The sequence below is a fragment of the Struthio camelus genome, chromosome 10 (assembly GCF_040807025.1).
Source record: "Struthio camelus isolate bStrCam1 chromosome 10, bStrCam1.hap1, whole genome shotgun sequence".
Classification (NCBI taxonomy): Eukaryota; Metazoa; Chordata; class Aves; order Struthioniformes; family Struthionidae; genus Struthio; species Struthio camelus.
The window spans coordinates 22420642-22430879 of record NC_090951.1 but is presented as its reverse complement, the minus strand read 5'-3'; the positions used below and the strand labels follow the sequence as shown (position 1 = coordinate 22430879).

At 55.5% G+C, this 10238-nt stretch overlaps 1 protein-coding gene across 1 annotated transcript; it reads right to left on the bottom strand.

Moving 5' to 3' along the window:
* Positions 1-564: 564 nt before the first annotated feature.
* MLKL (mixed lineage kinase domain like pseudokinase) lies at positions 565-9700 on the bottom strand. The gene is made up of 11 exons (XM_068955945.1): positions 9337-9700; positions 8220-8793; positions 7884-7991; positions 7182-7356; positions 6720-6817; positions 5958-6093; positions 5248-5332; positions 4139-4287; positions 3865-3914; positions 3215-3355; positions 565-781 (listed from the first exon to the last, which is right to left on the bottom strand). Exons 2-11 carry the CDS (start codon positions 8680-8682, stop codon positions 729-731), a joined length of 1458 nt encoding a protein of 485 aa, XP_068812046.1. The 5' UTR covers positions 8683-8793; positions 9337-9700; the 3' UTR covers positions 565-728.
* Positions 9701-10238: the final 538 nt, after the last annotated feature.

The window sequence follows — 10238 nt, the reverse complement described above, 5'->3', positions numbered from 1 at the left end:
GAGACAGCGGGAGAAGGGGCGGGGCGGGGAGGAGAGGCGGTTGGTGCCCTGATTGGCCGGGTGTCTGGCCAGCCGATGGAGGGGGGCTGCGGAGCGGCGTGCTGATTGGGCAGCGCGTGGCGGGGGGCCGGCCAAGAGCCAGGAAGTGCGTTTTCACTGGAGGAGCCGCAGCTCAGACGAAATGAGCGGGAGCCCGAGCGGATTCAAACAGGGGCCGGGAGGGCGGGGGCGTTGCCATGGCGACGGCGGGGCCCGCTCTCCCCGTCGCGAGCCCCTGGCTCGGTGGCGGCGCTTCCCCCAGGACACGCGGCCCGCGCCTGCCGCGGTTTCCTCGGCGAAGGGAGCCCCGAGCTGGCCGCATCGTGGTCCCCTGATTCGCCCGGGCTGAAAGGATCCTCTCGGAGGCCCCTGGCCTTCCCTGGCGCAGCGTGGCGCAGGCCTGCCGCCGGCAAACCTGGAGGCACCGGGAAGCCAGTGGCCGAGCGCTCGCCAGCCACCTCCGTGGCGAAACCAAGGCGCAAACTAGCAGGCACGACTACTTGCAGACTTGCGAGTCTTGCCATATAAATACATAAAAGGTGTATTGAACAATCGATCGTTGCAACTAGGGGGCAGAGGGGCAAGCTTCACGCGTCAGGCCTACGGGAGGGAGGCACACCGTTGCTCTTCTCTTGCTTTTGAAGCTGCTTGGCTGGTTTCCTGGGGTCACTTGAGCCTGTCTTTTGCAGTTAGCTTCCTTGGTTTCTGCTTCTCTTGAGGTCAGCCAGCCAGTCCACGATTTCTGCAAAACACAAGGACCGTCTGAATGGAAACAGAGTATCCGCTGTCAGCAGGGGGGGGGTTTCTCTCATGAGATAGATAGTTCTTCCTGGCTGACAAAAACTAGCAGGTGAAATCGCTCTGTGCGCCAGCCTAACAGCCGCCTTGCGCCAGCGCGCCTGTGCTGTTCCTTGCAGGTGTGACTTCCCTGAACGGAGAGGCACGCGTGAGCACAGTTCAGAGAGAAGCAGGCGTAGACACAGACAGATGCCTGGAAAGAGCTGTGAGAAGACTTCCTTCAGCTCAGCACCATGCAGGCACAGCTGAGCAACGGGCTGGGGGCATGGGGTAGGACTAGAGTATTGAAGACACAGTGTGTCTTCGGTTTAACTTTGCTGGAGCCAATAAACCTGAGGATTTTCAGCATTTCCTAGCAGCAGCTCTCAGAGCGGGCCATTCCCTGAGGCAGGGTTTCCTAAGAAAACCACTCTTCAGAGGCTGAGATGCAGAGAGCACAGCAAGAGCTGGGGGGGGTTTCTTACCCAAACTCTCCAAATCTCTTGTGTAGATATCGAGCTGGTAGTGGTGGGAGTGATTAAAGGACGCTTTCTCCCCCTGGAAAGATGATGGACTGAGGAAAAGGTACTATCATCTCAGTCACTTGTGCCTTCAAGCACAGCAGAAAGGTTTCTTTATCTTTTTCTGCTGCATCTGTTAAGTCTTATGATTGAGATCAATTATTTATCTGATGCAAACATAGACCAGCTTCAGAGGCAGTGAAATCATCCCCAGAGCAGAACAATTCCTGAAATTGCAATTTATTGCTAAAAGCCCAAGGCAGGAAATGTTCCTGTCTTGTGTTGTGACTGCTCCTCCAGCTTACAGGAGCTGCAGGATTTGAGCGAGGATCAACCCATGGCTCCTGTTCCTAGCCCAGTGCTTGTCTGACAGACTGCTTACTCTTTCATGATGCCTAATGAATAGCCTAGTGATTATTTTCATGGCATGGACAAATGTTAACTGGGTGAACCATCATGCTATCTACAGGAGAAAGAGACTTTTATTGCTAGGGGACTCCTTAGCATAACAAGGTAGGACAAGGAGTGATGGCTGAAAGAGAAACCCAGTCCAATTCAAATAGAAAGCAGAAAGGGACAAATTAAGAGTCTCCTTCTCTGGAGATATTCAAAACCTGCCTGGACGTGATCCTGGGCAATGTGCTCTAGATGACCCTGCTTGAGCAGGGGGGTTGGACAAGATGCTCTCCAGAGGTCTCTTCCAACCGTGGCCATTCTGTGATTCTGTGAACCACTGAGCGACAGAATGGATTTGCCATCCTTTGAAAGCTCTCGGACATGACAGGACAACCCCTTTAAAAGGATCCTGTCAAGGGAATTCTTGGATCTGACCCTCTGTGTTATTGAGAGCACAGGATCAGGGATCACAGCGTTTTTTTCCTGGGTTTAAAATCTAGACTATGCTTAGTAAGAATTCTTCCTTTGGCCCAAGTTGGAAACTTCTGATGGCCAGGCCTCACTTGACAAATGTTCTGCCCCGGGAGATCAAGGACTGAGTTTATCACTAAATACCACTGCTAGTGTGAACAGCAAAAAAAAAAAATCTTTCAGCCTCAGGCACCTGCCTGCAATTGGTCTCCTATGCTGCAGGGCTGCCGTCGGCTTGGGAAATCTGTTGGACAGGGAGGAGTTGGAGTGCTGCTGGCACTGAGCAAGCACGGGAAGCGCATCCTTGGAGACACCTACACGACACGTCTGCATGCAAACAGAGGCTGGAAAGCGCAGGATTTAGGCTAGCCCTAAAACTGTATGTGCTTTCACTCAACCGGTCAATGAAGGCTGCAGCACCCTGGGTAACAGGACAACTTGAAAAAAACCCTTTCACATTGGGTGCCCTGGTGCTCTCAGGGGCCACAGCACTGAGTTAGCTGCTGCCACTGATCCTCCATTCCTTCCCAACCGGGTCCTGTCCAGGAAACAGGCTATGGATGGGGTTGCGAAGAGAAGCGTGCTCTTTGAGAAGACAGAGAGTCAGGCAAGCAGCATGGCCAGGCAGGAGGGTTATCTGCATAGGACCATCAGCCCTGTGTCACACACCAGTGGGACAGGAGAGCAGGACAGCCCTTTTAAATGCATTGCTGACCTTGGCAGCCTGAGGCCCTGAGAAAGCTGGGCTCAGCTATTTGCTGAAAAGAAGACAAATCTGGGCATTTGTCTTCGCCCCCTCCCCCCCCCCACACACCCATCAAGGGGGCAAAGCTCACGTTACTGCTGCTCTTGAGCAGACATCCATCATCTGCTGCAGCAGCAGAAGACATGGGTCCCTTCGGCTTGGGTAGCGGAAGTGCAGGACAGCCCAGCAATGTGGAAATGTGGTAGCATGGGACTGGAAGAAGGAGCAGACAGCTAGGGAGATGAGCCCGCGCAGAAACACTTACGCTCAGCAGAAGGGCGCTGGGAAGGGTCAAAGGCCCGGCACTGGTCAATGATTTTCTCCAGGTCTTTGGGACAGTCTTCCCCAACAGGCTCCCGATAATGGTGTTCACAGATTTTCTCCCTGATCTCTTGGGGAGTGCAGCCTAAACCAACACACACACACCAACCACGTCAGGCCGGCATGGCAGAGCTCTGCTGCCACAGGAGGCTGCTGGGCAGGGAAGCCAGTGCAAGGCCACTTTGAGAGCCTTCCTGCAGCCTACAGCGCAGAGGAGCCAGCACAGAAACCGCCCGAACTGTGTCTGCAGTGAACCCCTCTTCTCTGCCATAACGCCACTGGGCTCCAGTGAAGCAAGGCGATGTGTTTATGCTTCAGCGCATAGGAGCATCAAACAGAGACAGAATCATTTGCACGCTTGTGGTTTAAGCATGTGCTGAAAAGCTTTACTGTGCTGGAGTTGGAGTCCTGGGAAAAGCCACGTTTAGAGGCTGTTGTGCTGCAGGTTGGGCAGACCCAGGCATCCTGGGCACTGCCATGGGGACCCACATGCCTCTGGGTGCTCTGCAATGGAGCACAAGTATCTGACCCTGGCCAGCGATCTAGCTGGGCCCCGCTGCTTTCACACAGGGGGACCAGATGCTTTTATCTCACCTTCAAATGGGATTTTGGAGGTGGCGATCTCCCACAGCACGATCCCAAAGCTGAAACGAGACAAGCAAGAGTTCGTCAGCAATGACCCCCACTACCTTGTCCTGCCTCCTCCCTTCTCACGGAGGGGACTGCCGGGCCTTGCCAACCTCAGATGGCTGCATGACAGGTACATGTCTGATTATGGCCTCCTTCCACAGCTTGCTAGCTGCTCTGCCAGACACCTAGCTGCTTACGGCCACCTCTCCTGGGAGAGGCCTGGCTGCGATAGACCCACCTGTATATTTCACAGGGCCTCTTATAGGGGTAGTAGACGTCCTTCAGGTTCTCAGGGGCAACGTAAGCCAACATAGAGACTTGTTTCCAGTTCTTCTTGGCTTTCCTCTTGATGGACGACTCTGTTTCACACAGCTCAAATCCTGACAGCTGATTGAGAGGATGAGAAAGGGAAAAGAGGGATAAACTCTAGGCTGGACACCGGTTCTTAGCTTGAGCTTTCTGGCCTGACTTCCTTTGGGTTATGTTACGTGGTGGGTCTTCCCTTTCCCCTTGTCAAGTAGAGCAGGCTTCCCCTGAGGGACACACTGCAGAGCAGGCGGGTCTCCGCAGCTACCAGTGGCAGGCTGCAGGGATGGTTTCCTGGAGCGTGGCTCCGGGACCTGCACTGCTTTTGCAGCACCCAGCCATGGCCAGAGAGCCCTATGTGGTTTTGGCGTCTCTGTGCAGCTGCACCCCGTGAGCCTGGATACACACCTGATCGCCAGGGACACAACCCTCTTGCAGTTTTGCAATGACAGCTGACATGGAGACGTCTGCACTCAGGCCAGCCCTTGAGGCACATATGTTCATGGTCAGCAGCTAAATGTAACCTCCCCATCTTTCTACTCTGCACCTAGAGCCAGTGTCCTGAGCCAGGCCCCTGGTAAAAATACAAATTAATTTTAATCGTTGTTAGCTGGCCTGATTTTCAGAAGAGGTGCAGGACCCCTGGCAGCGTCTATAATACAGCACCCAGTGCAGAAACCTCTGGCGTGGCTGGGGACTGACCTGAGTTGGAGAAAACGGAGCGAGGTTCCTTGGGCAGCCGTGCATGCTGCTGGGTACGCAGCTCTTTCTGTCAGCTAAACCTGAGCTGGAGGTAGGGGATTCACCTCCCCTAGCGCCATCTCACCCCAAGGGGGATGGTTCAGAAACACTCCCTGTTCTCTACTGGTGGTAAGATAGAGCCAAAGGATGAACTGAGACCTAAGTGTCTAAGGTGACAGGGGAGATGAATCTCCTCCAGTTGTTATTCTGGACTATGATAATTCTCTTCTGTGTTAGTGGGAGGAAACATCCATAAAAACATACAAAACTACCCGAAGCTTCTCAGAGCGTGGTCCTTACCTTCACACAGTAATCTCCAGCCACCAAGAACTTGCTACTGTTAATGCATCCGTGCAGTCTGGACTTCTTTTCTGTTTGGTGCAACCTGCGGCCAGCCAGAGCCAAGGGCAATAAGTACTGGTAATGGACCTGTCTCTGTCTCCAGGCTCCCTCCTCCCGCGCAGGAGAGCCTTGGAGACGGACCAACATGCGCCCCGGGAAGCTAGCAGCAGTGTCTGCTTCAGTGCAATGGCCCTGCCAAGCTGACCTTTCCAGCAACCCCTGCAAGAGCTGCCACATGCAAGATAACAAGCCACAGAGGTTTTGTGCAGAATAAGCAGGGCACCACGGGGCTCTGAGGAGCAGCCTGCTGTCAGAGGGCAACAGCTGAGCAGGTTTAGTGCCCGTTTGGGGAACTGCCACTGCTATTTTGCAGGGACTCCTGAAAGCTGCCTGGCGGTACTGAGCAGGAGAGAGGAGAGGAGGTTTCTTCCTTCCAGGGCTTTTCAGGCTTCAAGGCATACATATGGGCCAACAACCCTGGGGAGATGGGCACTGCCATATCCCATCCCACCTCCTACGCCTCCAGCAGCCACCTTTCCAAATGTCATAGGCCTAGCAAGTGGGAGAAATGGGGTCTAACTGCCCACTTTGCTGGCTTACAGGTGTCAGAGATCCAAGCAAGGCTTGCAGACTGAAGCAGACTTACTCGCCCGCAGACAGGAACTCACCGGTAAAGCCCTCTTGCGGCTCCCAGGGCCATCTGAAGGCGCCTCTCCCAGGAGAGCTGCTGTTGCTTGCTGAGCACCTCGCGTAGTGTGCCATGCTCGCAGTACTCCATAACAATGGAGAAACAAGGGCTCCGATCTGTCCCAAAGAGACGTCCATTGGTGGTGGTGTCTGAGGAGGAGCTGGCCCAGGACTAGCCAGTGAGGTGGTGGCTTTGGCAGCCGTCCACATCTCCTGGGGTCTGCGCCACCCGGGGCAAGCCAGTGCTTCCTGGGCTCCACTTGGCACAGCAGAACTGGCCACGTGCATTTGATTTTTTTTTTTGGCCCAGGATGTATTTTCAGGTTATGTATGAAATAACCAGCAACATCCCAGACACTTAATGCAGAAGAGTGAGTGTTGCTCTTAGTGAAAGGCATGGTGGAAATTATTGGTGGAGTGGGTATGAAACCATCAGTCCACTGGGGATCTGGTTCTGCTGCTGTCGTGCTCTGCCCCCACAGGCTAAGTTAGGCCCATATGGTTTTTTAATATTTTTTGCACTTTATAGCAATGTTGGGTGATGGCAAGGACCTGCCCTGTCTCTGTCAGGGTGCGGGAGGCACTGCGTTCCCAGGGGGAGAAGCTGAGGCAAGTCACCGAGCACCCCTGTGCCCACTGTGCCACTTCTCGGGCGGGACCATGCCGCCACAAGCCGTCTGCTGCCAGCCAGCGTCAGGGACAGACAGGGCAGAGAAAGGGCAAAATTAAGGCTACATCCTTACCTTGCTCCTCGATGCAGATGCCATACATGCGCAGGATGTTTGGAGACTCAAACTTCTTCAGGGTTTGAATTTCCTTCTCAAAAATGTCCCTCACCTTCCTGCAGAAAGTTGCAGCACAGTGAGTGTCCCGGAGCAAGATGCAACATTGCTCCTGCCTGGCACCCTGGCTGATACCCCAACGCTTGCAGGAAACCACGTCCTGCCCGAACATCCCCGTCCCAGTGAGCCGAGGCATCCCTGCAAGGAGGTACCTCCTCTGCAGCACGTGCACCTCTCTCCCCTCTGGACCACAGCTCTGCCCTGGGAAAAGCATCACCACCTTCCCGCTGACCTCTGCCAGTGGCACCCAAAGTGGTGTGGGCAGCAGCAGGGCAGCTGCCCCCCCCCCCCCACCATCCTAGACACCCTGCACTGCCTGGCTCCGCTCCCATGCGACAGGGCAGCCTGCCTCGGCCAACTCACGCAGGGTCGGTGGTCAGTGGCCTCTTGAACGTTTTGATGGCGACGGGGTACTTGAGATACTCTCCCTCATAGAGGTCGTAGCTGTTGGTGTCCTGCAGGTGCCGGCGGAAGGTGAGGTGCTCCCGCTGAATCTCAGTGATGTCCTCTCTTTTACCTACATCGACTTTCTTCAAACCTGCTCCCCACGAGGGAACAAGGGCCAGGTTAGGCAGTGCTCAGCAGGACGGACAGGCCACAGCTCAGGCCGGCCAGAGAGTATGTTTTCTTACACAGACATTTAATCTTTTTGATGGGGAAAGTGTTCGGTGGTGCTGATGTGGTCAACCCAGACCTCTTCCCCAAGAAGAAAGGCCTGGGACACTGCACAGGGACAGATCTCTTCCTAGTTTATGGCCCCAGCACCTTCTTTTCTGATGCACTTAAGGACAGAGAAACCAGTTGCACTTCTCTCCTCTCTGCACATCCACTGGGCAGATGAAATCACCTGCTGGCTCATCGTTTGCTAGCTGGGAGGAAGCATTTTGCTCTAAGAAGGCTTTTTCTGCTCCCTTTTTGCAATGTTAGCCAAATGATTGAGCAAGCCAGGAGCCCGGCTGCACCATGGTACCCAGCGCGGTGGGAATGGCCGAGCCGCCGGCCGGCTCTGAGCATGGCAGCAACGCAGGAGGGAGGAGAACACAGAGAGGCACGCCACCAACTTACACTCCATCATGTGCACGACTTTATTCAGCTCGCTTTGCATCCAGTCTACCTTACTCTCCACACATTGCCTATCGAGATGGATGTCCACATCCGTGGGGTTTTCGGTACCTGTGGAGAGAAAGGCAGAGAAACAGATGTCAGATGAAGGCGCAGGATGGGCGCTGTTAATCTTTCTGGCAGTTTGAAGTGCAGCTCTGCTCAGACAACCAGCCCTTCGGCTCTCCCTGGCCATCACCAGGAGGCCAAGGCTGAGCAGTGGCTGGGGAGGGATGCCAATCTCCAGCTGGCCTCTCTTCTCTCGGGAAAAAAAAAAACACTTGTTGAATGCACACTTACTTGCAATCACCTCGTCCAAGAAATCCCTGTCATTTCTCAGGTCCTCGGCGTCCTGCCAGCGGCAGGTCTTTGCCTGGAAGGCCTCCAGGAAAGCCTGTTTCTGCTCTGCCTGCAGCAGGAGCGAGAGCCCTTGGGCGATATCCTCCAGGCTCTCGTTCACCCAGACAAACTCTTCGCCGCTGCTGCGGGCTCGCAGGAACTTCTGGATCCAGCTCGCCTGGCTGTACTTCGTCACCAGCTTCTGGGCCTCCCCCAGCACCCGCAGCAGCCTCTTCAGCAGTTCCTTTTCGTGGTGGGAGATGTGTGTTGCTGGCTGAGCCCTGAGGACCCTGACCGGCTCCAGCAAGATGTGGATGCGCTCCACCAGGCGCTGGCACTGGTGCTTGCAGCACTTCACTTGTTCGAACTGGGTGTAGATGCCCTGGGCTACGACGAAGACCCTCTCCACGATGTCCATGTCCATATGCGAAGTGGGTGCCCAGCGGGGCTGCCGGCCAGCAGTGTCTCGTGGGGGGTGAGCCTCAGCACCGCGCGGTGATAAGCGGGACGCCAAGCCGCAGGCTTTTCGTGGGCCCTAAGGAACAGCCTTAACGTGGCATGCAACCCTCCCAGTCTCCTATCGCCCCTTGAATCTCCTACGGCTGCTTCGCTACCTTCGTAAAGCCTCAGCACGGCACCCTGTCCCCCAGAGCACGTGCTCGTTTTATGTGACTTAATTTAGTATTAACAACACCCAGGTAGCTCACCTACAGACAAGCAAGGGCAGCGATAGCATGAGGAGCGTCATCCCAAGGCAGCGCTCCCCGGCTCTGCCTGCAGCACATATATCTTACATATAAAGATCTGCTTTCCTTCCTAATTGACGTTTCTCTCTTTCGGTGCCCACCTTATTAGAGCGGTCATACATTCGCAGCCCCAGCGCACCTAATTCTTCGTGTTTTCTCCCTGCAGCCTTGCGCTGGATTCACACGCAGCATCGCCCGCTTTGGATTTTAAAACAAATTCTCTCTGCGTGCTCCCGTGGCTGCGACTGCTTTGCCTTCCCCTCCGGCTCCCTCCAACACTTCCCCCAAGGTAAAAGGCTCGCTCCCTGCCGAGATAAAGCACCCGAGTTTACCTGGCCCCGCTTCGCTCGCCTCCGTCTCAGCTGCTGCCGCAGACTGCGGAGGAAACGAAGGGCAAACGTAAGTTTATAGGGTGCTTTCCCAAGCCGCTCTTCCTGCGGGTGGCGGAAGGGGCATTGTGCAAGCCTGCGCGGCTTCTCGCACTGCCCTCAGCTGCGGGCCGGCTCCCCCGAGCAGCCACGCTTTTCCAGGAAGGCTGCTTTCGGTGGTGGAGGAAGGGGACAAGGCAGACCTGGCGCCCGTGGGAGCCCCAAACGGCTTGCATCAGTTTTTACGTAGCAGGAGGACTTGCACGCAGGAAGCACAGCAGAGACCGGGAGGGAGAAGGGGCTGGGGGTTTGCTGCGCTGCCCGTGCTGGCTCGGCGGGGGACGGCGCTTGCTGGACGATAGGGCCCGTGGTGCTTTCAGGGGACCTTGCACCCCCTTTCCCACCAGCCATGATGGGGCCTATCCAAGGCCCTGCCACACGCTTTGCACCAGCTCTGCACCCTGCTGGCCTTTCCATGCTGAGCAACAAGCAACCAAACCCGTCCCCACACGAGGGATATTGGACAGTAAAATGCCAGAGACCTCTGGGACCTTCCAATGCCTCCTGTCCCTGCTGTGACCTTCCTGCTGTCACTAGCTCCTGGACTGCTCAGCATCAAACTAAGTGATGAAACAGGGTGCTGATCACCATTCCCAGGTTCCCGCAAGCCTGGGGCCATCCATGCGCATGAGTGCAGGAAATGGTGTCTGACCTCTGCCGGGAGCACAGGAAATTTTGCAGTTCAGCGTCTCAGCTCATCCGAAAGACGGCCTGATGTTGGGAAGCCCAGGGCAGCACGTAACGCCCTTGCATAACTTCGGAGAAATCAAGAAAGGGAACCACAGCCCTGGCCAGCTTCCAGGTAA